This window comes from Nematolebias whitei, chromosome 12 (genome assembly GCF_014905685.2).
Source record: "Nematolebias whitei isolate Nwh7 chromosome 12, NemWhi1, whole genome shotgun sequence".
Lineage (NCBI taxonomy): Eukaryota > Metazoa > Chordata > Actinopteri > Cyprinodontiformes > Rivulidae > Nematolebias > Nematolebias whitei.
In genome coordinates this window covers 45,379,783-45,395,285 of record NC_056509.1, presented here as the reverse complement: position 1 = coordinate 45,395,285, position 15,503 = coordinate 45,379,783, and the positions used below count along the sequence as shown (strand labels likewise).

The 15,503-nt window shown below is 40.9% G+C and overlaps 2 protein-coding genes across 2 annotated transcripts in view; one reads left to right on the top strand and one right to left on the bottom strand.

Moving 5' to 3' along the window:
- Positions 1-3,959, top strand: part of msra (methionine sulfoxide reductase A) — a 52,457-nt gene extending 48,498 nt beyond the window's left edge. Inside the window, exon 6 of the mRNA XM_037685658.1 lies at positions 3,434-3,959. Coding sequence (XP_037541586.1) covers positions 3,434-3,601 — 168 coding nt within the window. The 3' untranslated portion in view covers positions 3,602-3,959. The remainder of the gene's footprint in view (positions 1-3,433) is intronic.
- Positions 3,960-12,581: 8,622 nt separating this feature from the next.
- Positions 12,582-15,503, bottom strand: part of LOC119417952 (12-(S)-hydroxy-5,8,10,14-eicosatetraenoic acid receptor-like) — a 3,548-nt gene continuing 626 nt past the window's right edge. Inside the window, exons 2-3 of the mRNA XM_037685200.1 lie at positions 14,440-14,845; positions 12,582-13,043 (exon numbers count right to left, since the gene is read on the bottom strand). Of these exons, the coding sequence (XP_037541128.1) occupies positions 12,582-13,043; positions 14,440-14,845 (868 nt within the window). The remainder of the gene's footprint in view (positions 13,044-14,439; positions 14,846-15,503) is intronic.

The following is a 15,503-nucleotide window of genomic DNA, read 5'->3' as shown; positions in this document are numbered from 1 at the left end:
TCTATGGTTTATGCAAAGTTTCCATAGTTCATGTGTAGTTTCTATGAACCAAGTGTAGTTCTATGGTCCAGGTCAAGTTTCTATGATCGCTGTGTAGTTTCTATGGTTTATGCATAGTTTCCATAGTTCTTGTGTAGTTTCCATGATCCAGGTGTAGTTATTTTGTCCAGGTGTAGTTTCTTTGTTTCGGGTGTAGTTTATATATGGTTTATGTATAGTTTCCGTAGTTTATGTGTAGTTTCTGTGGTCCAGATGTAGTTTCTCTAGTTTGGGTGTAGTTTGTGTGGTTTATGTGTAGTTTCCATAGTTCATGTGTAGTTTCTATGATTCAGTTGTAGTTCTGTGGTCTAGGTGTAGTTTATATGGTCCAGGTGTCGTTGTTTATGTTTCAGTTGTAGTTTTTATGGTTCAGGTGTAGTTTTTTATTGTGCGTGTGTGGTTTATGTGTTCCAGGTTCTGATTTAGGTTTCTATGGTCCTAGTTTCTACTAGAAGAAAAACTACTAAAAACAAACAAATGGCAGTTATTAATAAAAAAACAGTGGAGCAAGTAAAGACAGCAGCAGAGTGAGGAAACTTAGTTAGCTTGTCCTCCAGTGGTCTAAGCCTAAAGCAGAACTAGGGGATTGCTCAGGGAAACCAAGTTAACCCTAGCTGTAGGATTTATTAAAACCAAAAGTCTTAATCCCAGTCTTAAAACTGGACAATGTGTCAGCCTCAGAGACAGAAACTGGAAGTTGGTTCCACAAGAGAGGAGCCTGAGAACTGAAAGTTCTGCCTCCCATTCTGCTTTTGGAAACTCTAGGCACCACAAATAAACCTTCAGTTTGAGAGAGAAGTGCTGTATTTGGAAAAATGTGAAATAATAAGATTTTTAGTAAAAGATAGAGTTTGATTGTTGAGAGATTCGGATGTTGAAATTAGGATTTCAAAATTTTTAATCTGAGTTTTACAAGGAGTCGATGGAAAAGGGCTGAAATTTAAAAAATACAGTGAAGTTGAGGTCAACAGGATTTTATGGGTCGTAAGCTGCAAAGTTCTGAAAAGAACTATTACATTTGGGGATCAGCTGAAGCATCTCTCAGGTCAAGTAAACTTAGTCCACCTGCCTGGGTCCTGAGGGCAGTCTACCTAAAAAGCTGGTGGTGCTTCTCCACCTGACTCAGAAAAAAAGATGGCGTCAGTGCAGCGACCGGGAGGAAACCTCACAGGAAGTGAGACTAAACTCGCCAACTCTGCGTTCCATTTGTGCTGCCTCCAAACTTTGCCGACCCTCTGGGTTTGTTTGCCGACTTCTTCAGGTCTGTCTTGTAAATGAGTCCTCGAGGCTCAATGGGAATTACCTCTATAAATAAAGGTTGATTGATGGATTTAGGAGTTTCTGACATCAGTTGGGGCAAAGTGCTTTTCAAGTGATCACCTCTTCCAGAGAGTTCGAACCACCAATGTGTGAAATTACTGAACGCAGTCTTAGTTTAATCGATTTTGTACAAATAAACAGAACTTTCATTTTCATCAAGGGTTCGTTCAGTTCAAATAAAAAGTGCTGCCACAATAAAAGTTCAAACTTTTTATTTTTTGCATCATCAAAATAATCCTAAACGCACTTTAAGAGGAAAACACGACGAGCTCGTCGCTGAAGGGAAATGATTCCTTTAACAAGAAAACGAAATCAGAAGAGTTCATTTTAGCCCTTAACTTTCATTTTTAGTCATTTAAATAACTTAATTTTAAGAGAGTTGATGAAAATAATATGAAGCTGATCGATGACATGGTGTGGTAACTTTTATGAATTATAAGTGGGACAGTTTCAGGACATGGAGCGTGTCCTCAAGCTGTGAATTAAAGGTTTGTTGTTGGATTCAAGTCAAGCAGCTTCTCCAAAAGGCACAGGATAAATAAACTCCAAGACTTTTATGATACAACTGGAGCCACATGTTCATTCCAGATCAAACCTTAAAGTCATTTTTGAACTGATGTTCTATCAAACATATATATAAATAGTTAGTATCTTACCTGTTGCAGGTCACGGAGGAGGGGGAAATGGGCAGAAGCTTTCATCCAGGCTAGACTAACCATACGAGGGCGCTTTTGTAAATTTTCTTTTACCGTTTGGTCTTTTTGAAAACTTCCATTGAAAGGCAGTCATATTCACCCCAGCTCCAAGGTCAAGGTCACAAATCAAGGTCAAACATTAAACAAGATCTTTGCTTGTCCGGACATTTCCTACAGATTGCTGGAAAATAGTTTGTTGACGACCATATGTGGTGCTTTTGTTCATCCATCATCTTTACCTGCTTCTTCCTTTTTGGGTCACGGGGGGGGGGTCACTGGTGCCCATATCCAGCAGTCACTGTGAGAGGCTGGACAGGTCTCCAGTCCATCACAGAGACACCCTGGACAGGTCTCCAGTCCATCACAGGGAGACCCTGGACAGGTCTCCAGTCCATCACAGGGACACCCTGGACAGGTCTCCAGTCCATCACAGGGACACCCTGGACAGGTCTCCAGTCCATCACAGGGACACCCTGGACAGGTCTCCAGTCCATCACAAAGACACATAGAGACAAACGAGACAACCACTCACTCTCTGTACCTGGAGAAAACCCACGCATGCACGGAGAGAACATGCAAACTCCACCCAGAACTGGGATTCAATCCGGCGACCTTCTTGCTGAGCTCTACCAGCTGCGCCACCGTGCTGCCACTCTTGTTCACGTGTAAAATAACTCTCAAAAACAAAGAAAAAACTTCTACATTAGCTGAAATTAAACCCCTAAACTTTGGACATCGTTTGTTTAGTTTTTTTAAAGGTTTTCTCAAATGAACAACGTCCGTGTTTCTGCGCTAACGTAGAAAAGGGCCGTGATCCGAAGGTGCCGAGGTCGCGAACGTACCGCTGTGACGAGTAAACGTTTGGACTGACTAAACACAAACGATGGAGTTAATGTTTAATCTTTTCACAACTTATATCTGTTTGTAGCAAATTCGTTGGTTGTTTATCTCTGCTTTTATATTTAGTTTTTATCTGGAGTGAAGCACTTTGTGTATGAATGGTGCTTTATGAAAAAAGTCTGATTGATTGAAAGGCGATAAATAGCTAAAACTCTGCCACTTTTACAGATTCTGAGCTGGAACTTGTTGCGTTAGAAGCCGCGAGTCGTCCCATCACAAACTTGAAGCACTAACGGATCATGTAGGATCTGCTGAGGGTCCAGTTGATGACCGTCCGCAGCAGCAGCTGAAATATGTTTGTTAGATGATTCGTGCTCTTTGAGGCCTTTGTCACACGGACGTTATCATTTCTCCGTCCTCGTTAAAGGCCAGAGGACTAATGAAGGTTTATTTATAAAGATGAAACAGACAAAACAATCGAGGTTTAAATGAAATCATTACCGATGAGTCGTCAGTGTCCTCTCTGCTGCTTCTTTCAGGTTCTTACAGACGAAGGATTTGGCCCAATCACGACAGAAATCACTGAAGCCAAACCGTTCTACTACGCCGAGGACTACCACCAGCAGTACCTGAGTAAAAACCCAGACGGGTACTGTGGACTGGGAGGAACCGGAGTCACCTGTCCAGGACTCAACAAGAAGGTCTAAAGAGGAACCAGTCATGAGTCTAATGCAGTCGTTTGAAAAAGCTTTTTAACGCATGAAATAAAACCGTGCAGTGCGCTGCTCGTCTGCAGGATTCATTACTGTGGATTTAATCGTTGTAAATAATTAATCCGTAAAATCTCACACAGATCGGCACATTTACTGAAAAAAAGAGCAAAAGTCGCCAAAGATTCTTTAGGTTTTCCTCAGTAATCTGTTTTACCAGCAGTTTGTGGCTAAAAGCGAATACCGTAGTTTTCGCTGTGTAAGTTGCAAGGTTTTTTTCATAAATTACCATGTCTGTCACTTATGCAGTGAAGTGATATATTAATGTTTTTCCCCATATTTATGAACCAATTTTTGGACGAGATCTGACGATTTCATTCGTTCTGACTGAAAATATCGAGCACTACCATTTTCAGCCACTAGAGGGCGCTCTAGCAAGCCAAGTGTCTTCATTTATACAAAAAAAGTCCACGCTCAATAATCCAGGTGTACAATCCAACAATTTTCAGTCAGGTCATCTGGACAGTTTCTTTTTTTTGCTGAAACGTTTCACCTTACATCCAGAAGGCTTCATCAGTCAAGGAAGCACACAACACAAAACTGACTCTTCCCCCAAACAGCTTCCTCCAAAGTGGAACAAACCAGTTATGTTGGTGCTAAGAGGGTGTCTTTGGCACGCCCCCTCCTCTGTTGCCGGCCCTCTTCCTCGTCTCATTTATAGGTAAAAGTGTCTATTAATGAGACACTTGGCTTGCCGTACCAAGCCAACTTGGTCTCGCTCCGGAGCTCCTGGAGCAAACGGCAAATCAGCTGCATTTCACCGCCCAGGAGAGATTCAGCTGATTTGACCATTAAAGAGCATTTATTAACCGAGAGACACCTTTTACTATAATGTCGAGCAAACAAACAATTGTTTTTAATTGTTAATCTTGTTAAATTCTTGTTAAGGTCCTCCCGTGCACGCTCTCGCAGCTGCCATTTGGCAGCCAATCGATTTTTGGCACAACACCAGCCCACGTTTCCAGCGGTGACGCAAAATAAATGCGACTTATACGGTGAAGCGACGTATTTATGTTTTTTTCCACTTTATTAGGCATTTTTGTTCTGACGTGACTTATACGGCGTTGCGATGTGTACGGCGGCAAGTACGGTAATAAATTATTTGTTGATAAAGCTTGTGGTTTTTTTCTCATTCAGGACATGAGATATCTTAATTTAAAAAAAGTGACAGTTTTTCATGTTCCCCGAATTCCAAATGACCTAAATTCTAAAATAGAGGCAATATTTAAATTTTCTGACTTCCAGCTGTTTTGATTATGAAAATGGAGAATGCCACATTTTAATGAAGAAGCTGCCTGGATGGAAAGCAAAATGTCTTCCAATACAGACTTAACGTTTTTTTTTCCCCTCGACAGTGGTCAAACTTTTCTGAACAAACTAAAAATAAAAGCGTCAAAGATGTTTTAAAGAGTTCTTGGTGAAGATTCAAGCTGCAGTTTTGAAGGACTCTGCAGGAGATCCATAAAACTGCAGCTGAACCTCTGTAGGAACAAGAACGACGTGTTTGATTTACTTCTTTTCCTTTCAGGAGCTTGAAGCCGTGTTTTTTTGACAGAACTGATGGAGAGGTCCACGGTGAAGAAACTTTTCTGACATTTTCATCCGTACCTTCATGAGTCGATCTCTCCGTTGCTGCAGGTTTGTTCGCAGCGTCTCGTCTCGAGTCTGAGTCCAGACGCTTCTGGTTCTGATCCGTCAGAGTTCACGGCGACACAAACTCTAGCTCGTTAGTTTGTTCACGTGCGTTTCCTGCTCTGAGATGAAAGGACGGAGCTGAATTCACGCCCTCCTCTTCATCTGCGTTAGTCGGGAATAAAACCTCTCTCTTTGTGCAGCTTTTCAAAATTAAAGGCCTAATTCCTCAGACGAATGCACGTCAGAGCCACCTTTCATCCAGAGTTAGGGCTAAGATCACCTGCTGCTCAGAAAGGATGCCGTTTATAGTCGTTTTGGTCGAACCTTGGAAATCTCGTGTGCAATCTCATGAAATATAAGACGCCATCTTGTCTGGATTTGTGTCGTTTTATCGTCTTTTGTGTTTTATTATAAGTTTTTTTATGTTTCTGTCTTTGGTTTTACTTGTGTTGTCATTTTTTTTTTTCAGTTCCCGTGTTCACTGTGCCGTCAGTCCTCTGCCCCGCCCACTCTCACCTGTTCCTTGTTTGCATTATTTTGGCTTGTTTTTAAAGGTCAGTTGAAACAAGATGGCTGCCAGGTTTGAAATAAATGAACAAAGAAAATGTTTTATAATCTTCTTGTTTTTATTGTTGCTGTCTTAGCAGGAGTGTTGGACCCAGAACGCAGATTAGATCTGATGAGCTCAAAATTAAACTTGTTTTATTATAAAACGAAACAAAAGGTTGTCGTGGCAACAAAACTTACACTTGAGGTGCAACGCACAATGATGGGCTGTTTATATGGGGCTGATTGGAAGAGTGGCTGCAGCTGTGCTCAACAAAACGGAGCAGGTGCTGGTGGGCGTGGCCAAACAGGCAGGAGTCAGGAAGTAACTGATAAGAAGTGGTGGAGGGATAAAATGACAACTCAAGGGGCAATCGAATCACAAAACATCATAATTAAAAAGGAAATAAATCATAAAATGCAACAACTGACTCACCTGTCTGAGGTGGGCACGTCACGGTTGTCCTCTAAATATTATCTTATTAATTGTTAGTTTAGCTCCAACGATTTGGCGTGGAGCTCCTAAAGTGTATTTTAAAAGAAGATTTCCTGTCCAGAACTCCGGATGTTTTATTGTTTTCATCACGACGTGTTTGCTGCTTCTTTATTTTTCTGCTTCCGAGCAGTTTTTGTCGTGACCTCGTTCCTCTGATCTCTGCCTGGAGCCACGTTCCAACCCAGGCCTCGGCGCTCTTAATCTGCGAGCATGCGTGTGTTTTTGTGCAGCGGAACGGGCGTGTGTGTTTTGACGGCACACACACACACACCAGCAGGAGGAGAGCGTGGACTTTGCCAGGCCCTCCAAAGCTTGGCACCAGCATCACACACAGCTGAAGGAGGAAGAGGCGAGTCTCTTTGGAAATGGCAGAGCGCCATCTTGGATCTCTGCTGGGTTTGGATCTCCTCCATGATGCTGGACCACAGATCCACGAAACCACAGACCGACCGAGCCACAGATCCATCGCCCTTTGGAAACCGAACCTGACCACTATTTTTAGAACTGCGTGTTAATCTCAGGGATTATATATTTTGTTTCCTTTTGTATTAAAATCCTAAAATTTAATCATTTAAATTCTTGTAATCCAAGTCTAAAATTAAGATTACAAGGACAAGTTCAACCACAAATATACCTGAAATATTTTTATAAGATTGAATAAAATAAACATGGAGATAAAAACTTAGTTTAACACTTTTCAGGACAATTTCTGAAGGAATCTTCAAAACAATTAAATCATCTGCACGTTTGATTACGCTGGATTGTGTTTTTATTAAAATAATAATTAAAAGCTTTTCTTTATATAGTTTCATTAAATTAGTGGTCAAGTGAGCTTCAACAGACATTTGTGTATTTCTTGTTAAAACTTTGGTTTTAAATTAATATTTTAATTTATGTTTCTGTATATGTGGACATCCTGCCTTTTTAATTAAACTAAGGATGGTTTATGTGGTTAAAACTTATTTTTATTGCATAAAAAGCTTTAGTTTGAACAAGTTTGATCCTATTCACTGATTGATGGCATCTGTTTTCTGCATATGAAATTATTTCTTTAGTTTATGAGTTAAACACAGGATGAAAATTGCTACAGCAAGAAAATAATGAATTATTTTTGATTAATCTTATGGTGTAAACAAATGTTTCTAGTCTGCCACTTCCTGGCGTGTTTGACTGCACTGCCACCATGAGGTCTTTATATCATCACACAAGGATTTAAAGTTAGAACCAAAACTGAATGTTCATCCAAAATTTAGATAAAATAAAATTTAAATAAATTGCAGCAACATTATTAACTATTATCCTGGTGTAACAATATTTTAAAAATAACAACAACAAAAACATTAAAAATGTACAAATTTAAATAAACTGAGCCAAAAAATATAACTGCTGCAACTTATGAGGTGAGTTGTTAAATGTATATACAGCTTCAGCTGCTATTTGGTGGAAAAAAAAACTTGTTGCGTAAGAATATTAAAATATAAAATGAAAGTAAATGAAAGCCATGAAATACAAACACAAGGAATAAAATCAAAGGCAGACGTTTTGTCATGAAACGGTATAAAGAGTTATTTAAATCTAATGTTTTAATTTAAAGCTCGACTTTGAAAATGTTAAATTTATGTATTTATTTTTAAACATGGGCAGCACGGTGGCGCAGCTGTTAGAGTTGCTCTCTCTCAGTGAGAAGGTTGCCGGTTCAAATCCCGGTTCGGGGGCCTTTCTGGGTGGAGTTTGCATGTTCTCTCCGTGCATGCGTGGGTTTTCTCCGGGTGCTCCAGTTTCCTCCCACAGACCAAAAACATGCATGTTAGGCTGATTGGTAACTCTAAATTGTCCCTAGGTGAGAGAGTGAATGGTTGTTTGTCTCGTTTGTCTCTATGTGTCCCTGTGATGGACTGGAGACCTGTCCAGGGTGTCCCCCGCCTCTCACACAGCAACTGCTGGATATGGACACCAGTGACCCTCGTGACCCAAAATGGAAGAAGCAAGTAAAAGATAATGGATGGATGTTATTTTGGTGAAATCATTTTATACAGGGATTTAAGGTTTGAACCTAAATACTATATAATTTGTTCTAAAGTGTAGTTTCTTCTTCTTCTTCTTCTTTCAGCTTTTTCCTCTTCTGGGTCTCCACAGAGAGTCATCCTCCTCCATCTCACTCTGTCCTCTGCATCCTCTGTCCTCTCGCCATCTCTCTCCATGTCCATCTATATATCCTTATCTGGCACTTCATTTCTAACATCCTTCTACCAGTATACCCACTGTCCCTCCTCAGGACATGTCCAAACCACTGTCCCTCCTCAGGACATGTCCAAACCACTGTCCCTCCTCTGGACATGTCCAAACCACTGTCCCTCCTCAGGACATGTCCAAACCATCTCAGTGTGTCCTCTCTAACTTTATCTCCCAGGTGTTCAACCTGTGCTGTACCTCTGATGACCTCATTCCTGATCTTCTCCATCCCTGTCTCTCCTGAGGAGAACCTCAACATCTTCATTTCTGCCACTTCCAGTTCTGTCTCCTGTCTTTTTGTCCATGTCTCTGTCTCCAGACCATACAACACAGCTGGTCTCACACTGTCTTGTAAACTTTTCCTTTGACCTTTGCTGACGCACTTTTGTCACAAATCACTCGTGAAACTTTTAGTTAATTAAAGTGCAAAAATCTGTTGTTTCAATAAAAAGTAAAAACATTTATTTTAAATTATTTGGACCTAACAGAACACGTCTCATGCAGAATATGCGTACAATTAATGTTTTGTAAATTGTATTGATATTTGTAGGTTTTTTAATTATTTTAATTTTTTAGTATTTATGAGTTCCTGTTCTCGTCCTTGTTTTCTGGTTTCTGGATGCTGATCCCACGTCTGAGAAGCTACGAGTCTCAACTTGACAGACGCCTCTCTACGTCCACCTGTAGTGTAAACGGCTGTTTGTAAAAACTGGTCATCTTCAAAAGGTACTTTAAAAATAATGTTTCGCTGAGAATCATCCTGAAAAAAAAAAACCTGCCACCTCTGCTGCAAAAAGTGCCGAAATCAGAGCCTCGATCTTTAACAGAAATGTTCGTGTTTGGACAGAGCATGGACGACTTCATTAGTCAAGACCAATTTATTTATAAAGCACATTTAAAACAGCAGCTGTTACCAAAGTGCTTAACAATAAGATCAAGTCAGTAAAAAATAACGATGTAATTAAAAACACAAAAACAATGAGAAACGGTGAAATAGTAAATCAAATCACACGCGTTAAACGTCACTGAAAACAGATGTTTTTTAAAACAGGAAGTGAAGTGGACTGTCTAATGTTGGGGGGCAGATTATTCCAGAGTTTAAGGCTCACGAATGAAAAAATCCAACCTCCTCTGAACTTCAACCTGGTCTATGGTACAACCAAAAGTAGCTGATCAGATGATCTCAGCGCCCGAGAAGGAGCATATGGAGATATGAGGTGCAAGGCTATTTAGGCGCTTCTAGGTCAACAGAAGAATTTTTAAATCACGAGTACAGGGAGCCAGTGAAGGGAGGACAGAACCAGTGAAATATGCTCAAACCTACGAGTTCCTGTTAAGAGTCGAGCTGCAGCATTTTGGACGAACTGGAGATGTGAAATGGAGACCTGACTGACCCAGCATAAAGAACGTTACAATAGTCCAGCCGGGCTGTAACAAATGCATTTTTTCAAAGTCAGATCTGGTCAACACAGATTTAAGATATCTGCCTTAACTGGAAGAATCTTTTTTGTGCAACAGAGTTGATCTGTTTATTAAAATTAAAATCAGTCTAAAACCATCCTGAGATTCATAACAGACTGCTTAAGATATGGCTCAAGAGATTCAAGGTTTACAGGATCAGAGACGGTGATAGAACTATAGGGCTAAACACGACTTCAGTTTTCTGATCATTAAAATTTAAAAACTTTGAAGCCATCCATGCCTTGACATCATCAAGACATTTTAACAGAGGGTGAATGGAGGAAGAACTGTTGGGTTTTAAGGGCAAATAAATCTGACCATCATCAGCATAACAGTGAAACGAAAGACCACGTTTCCTCAGAATGGACCCCAAGTGGAGCAGATACAGTGAAAACAGAAGGGGTCCAAGAATCGAGCCCTGTGGGACCCCACAGGCTCGATTAGGAGGATTTGGACGTGTTTCTTCTCGTTTGTGTTTGAAGAAAACTCCCAGACTCCATCATGTTTGTATTTGTTTGTATTTGTTGTATCATTGTTTGTATTTACAGCAGAAATACACAGATCTCCAGTTGTACAAACAACCCAGTCAGCATAAACACAGTTACAACAGTATGAACATAAATTCATTTTTTATTTAATATATATATATTTATTAAAAATGTCTTGACTTGTTGGTGGATGAGACACGCAGTGGACGCTGTTTACTAGAAGCAGCAACATGAGAGACACCAGAGCCGTAGAAATCTGACAAATGAAGCAAATTTAAACACGATGGAGTCGCATCAGAATGCATCGAGGTTGAACCACAACAGAAACAGGCCGAGCTAGTTTTAGGTCCCGCTGAAGGACACAATATTTATCTCTGAGAAAAAGAATTTCACATAGATAAAATCACTAGAAGTTGATTAAGGTGCTGAGCAGCTCTTCTGAACACTTAGTGAAGCACTGACATGCGAAATCAAAATATCATCTTCATACCAATTCTATAAATTATCCACAAAAATAGAAATGCTCTTATATACATTTATTTACAACATAAATCACACCTGATCGGTGGCATCAGTGCACGAAGTGGTGGGAGATGATCAGCACCTACAAATCTGAGGTGATGGTCCTCGGTTGGTAAAGGAGAGACTGTCCTCTCCAGGTTAGGAGGTAGGGACTGAAAGAATGAGATCCTGGATCCAGGAGGTCTAAAAGAGTTTCCTCTGCAGGGTAGCTGGAGTCTCCCTTAGAGGTAGGCTGAGAAGTTCAGTTCTCCAGGAGAGACACGGAGAAGAGCCGCTGCTCCTCCACATCGAGATGAACCAGTTGAGGTGGGGTTCAGGCATCCGGTAAGGATGGGCCCTGGACACCTCCAGAAGGAGATGTTCTGGACATATCCAACTGGGAGGAGACCCAGGACACGCTAGAGAGACTTGTTTCTTAGCTGGCCTGGGAACACCTTGGAGTCCTCCCAGAAGAGGTGGATGTAGAAAGAGATGTCTGGACCTCCATGCTCAGGATGCTGCCCCTGAGACCCGACTTCAAAACAAGATGATGGATGGATGGATGGATGGATGGATGGATGGACGGACGGATGGATGGATGTAAATCATGCCTTGATGCACTAAATAAATCTTGACACCAAACCTGCAGCAACGTGCTTGGAGTGGATTTAACCACCAACCTGTCAGTCAACTCGTGTATGGAATGAAATTAGTCTCAAAAAGATTCACAAACTCGTGCAACAACATTTGTTTGTGTACAACATAATTCACACACGTGTAAGGCCCAAGTAAAAATGCGCTACACATACAAACCAGAAAATGTTTGTGCACGAATCACCAGCTGTGCACGGATCAGCTTGCCTGTGCTCACGACTTTTTTGAGACTTTCAGATTTACGAATGAGATGATGCGTTCAAGGCTGAGGAAAAGCTGGGATATCTGAGCATTACCAGATTTACTGCGCTATTGGAAATACTGTATTTTTTACTTGGCCCAGTCGATCGTAACCACTATATTAAATACATGCACTTAAATTAACATTACTGGATTGTAAAAATGTTAACTTTCTAGACTGTACTGCTCAAACACTGATTTACAGCTGGTGATTCGTGCACGCGCATTTTCCGATTTGTATGTGCAATGTATTGCTGCTTGGGCCACACATTTGTGAATTACGTTGCATACAAATACTGTTGCACGAGTTTGTGAATCTTTTTGAGACTAATTTCATCCCATCCTCGGGCGCCCCGTCCTCCCTCACTGGTGGTTAAAACGTTTTGCGTCGAGCGGCCGTGTTCAGGTCACAGAACGTTACAGATTTACCGACGAGATGCCAATCTCTTCGTTTTCACATGAACAAAGTGCCAAAAACATTTAAAAGATAATCTCTTTCAGTTATTACAAACTTTAATTTGACATCCAGTGTATAAAAAAAGCTAAATGAAATAAAATAGTTGCATTTGAAGCTACAGCTTTCGGTTATCTGCTCATGTGATAAAATCCATTTTGAAGGCAGGTTTGGAGGTGTAACGATGATCCACAGCGTCACGAGCAACTGTCAGTTTGCTAACGTTGGTAAAAACGTGGTTTTAGCAGCTGTTCCAGCTGTGGCCGTGGCAGGCGTCACGCTGGAGTCCGGTTTCAGCGCTCCCTTTTGGAGAAACGTGGGGCAGAAAGTGCTGATGTAAGCATTTTTAAAGCCTGAGTGGCAGAAGCAGTAAACCAGCGGGTCGAGAAGACAGTCGGCGTTCGACAAAACCATGAGGCCGTCGTACACCTGCACCACGGTGCGCTCCGTGTCCTCCATTTTGTTCAGCCGTACTCCCAGCAGCGCCGCTCGGGCTAAGGTGCTGGGCAGGAAGCAGACGGAGAAGACCACGACGACCGACATGACAGCAAAGACAGCCTTCCTCAGTTTGGTCTTCTCCCCGACCGTCTTCTTCTTCAGCCTGTTCACGATGTGAACGGTGCAGTAGACGAGGATGAAGAAGGGGAAGATGATCTGTGTGAAGAAGACGATCTAAAAAACAAACACGTGTTTGTAGGTCAGATGGCAGCAAAGTAAGCTGTTAGCATGCACCATGTTGACCGTCCGGCTCAGTTTTACTGTTTAAATATATTTATTTTATGCTAGGACAGAATTCTTACAGAACGTGCATATAGTTTTAATTTAAATTAAAGTCTAACAAGGAAAAAAAAACATTTTAGAACATTTAATATAGAGATTTAGCAGCTTTTTGCTTATCAACGTCAAAGAAGTTTGTCTAAATATCAGTTTATGGAACAAGCTTCACCTTAAAAAGAGTCATAAAATGGTGAAATAGAAATAATTTCCATAATTTTTCCCGTTATTTAGTCCCTTATATAATTATTTTATTTGGATGGATCGTGCAGGTCGTTGCAAGGATCGTTATAAATGCTGCAAATTGTTTGTGTTGCTTTTAGTTTTAAAGAAAAATGCCAAACAAATCCAGTCCGACTGATCACCTGATGAATAAAACATTTTATAGATGAATCAATATTTCTACAACGGTTGGCGCTCGTGGACACTTCATGCTTTCACCTCTGTCTCAAAGTCTACTCCTTATGAAGCTGATGTTTTTGTTACATGAATAAAACTACCATATTTTTCGCCGTATAAGTCATGTATTTTAGCATAATTTACCTGCTCTGCGACTCATACAAGGAAGCGACGTATTTATGGATTTTTCCCCATATTTATAAACCAATTTTTGGCTGAGATATGACCGTTTTCATTCATTCTGACATTGAAAATATTGAACACTACCATTTTCAGCCACTAGATGGCACTCGAGTAGTAAGGCATGCCATTGTGTCAAGTAATAGGTAAAAGTGGCTATTAATGACACAATCGGCTTGCCATAGCATGACACCTTCATCTGTCTGGAGCAACAAAACCAGCTTCATTTCGTTGCACCGCCACGGCAAAATGCAGCTGATTTGACCTTCAAAGTGCATTTATGAAGGAAAACTTAGACTGAGACACATCTTTCTTATAATTTTGAGCAAACAAATGATTGTTTTTAAGTGTTAATCTCTTTAAATTCTTGTTAAAGTCCTCCTGTGCACGCTCCCGTGGCCACCACATGGCAGCCCATTGATTTTTGGCACAACACCGGCCCACATTTCCGGGTTGTCAGCGGTGACACGTGACAAACGCGATGCGTCAGCAGTGATGCATAATGGATGCGACGTGCGAAGCGACGTATACGGCGAAGCGACGTATACGGCGAAGCGACGTATACGGCGAAGCGACATATTTATGGATTTTTTTCCACTTCATTAGACATATTTGGTCTGATGTGACTTATAGGGCGGTGCGGTGTGTACAGCGAAAAAACGGTAACTGAAGTCTTTATGTGGTTTCATGTGTAAATGTGAAAACAAAGAGCTACCTCTCTGAAGGTGTCCGTCACGTCGTGGAAAAACGTCTCCACTTCCCGGCCATGGCTGTTGCAGCACTCGAAGGTGTTGACCATCGTGGGGACGGTGAGGGGCAGCAAGAGGAGCCATATGACCACGGAGATCTGCGGAGACTTCTTGATGATCTTGACAAAGTTTTTCCTCCCAAGATGGACGACACTGAAGTATCGGTCGAGGGACAGGGTGACGAGGAAGGCGATGCTGGCGCCTCGGTTGAGAAACAGCATGAAGAGCATCGTCTTGCAGATGGCATTGCTGCTGCTGCGCCTCAAGTTGTGCTGATAGTGATGGATCTTGAAGGGAAGACAAGCCACCAGCAGGAAATCAGCAACCACTATGTTGAACAGAAAGATGCAGTTGTTCTTCCAGAATTTGAATCTGAAGAAGAGGAAGAAACCCGTTTACCAACATAGAGAACCATCTGAGTCTAGAAGGTCAATCTTAACATTTTATTTAAGACATTTACAGAACATCTGCATATCCTGAGAGCTTCAGTTCACTCCAGCTGATGCAGTTTCAACAAAACTGTCAACTAGAGACACAGCACTTCCTGTGAAAACCACGTGCGAATGCTTGTTGCTGAGAAGAAGCTGAAACCAGCTGAAAAGCTTCATGCTGAACTGCTAATGCCACTTGAATGTGAACCTTTGCTGATAACAGCTAAATAAAAGCAGAAAGTTCAAGTTGTGTTTATTTGTCTTATGCAAGGTTAACACAGGGTTAACAGTAAAATGAAATGCTTAGGATGAGAAGAACTGATTTGACTCACCAAAAAAACAAGAACAAACAAGAAATAGTAAATGCATGCAATAAGGGTACACACAAACAAGTACCAAAAAGTGAAAAAAAAATTATAATATTTACAATGTTCTAAAGAGAGATATTGAACAACAACATGGTAGAATATAATGGTGCAGCAGGATGAACTTGAATGAACAAATATTTCAAGGTAGTAATATATGCTAAAATGAACATTATATATTTATATTTAGATAGATAGATAGATAGATAGATAGATAGATAGATAGATAGATAG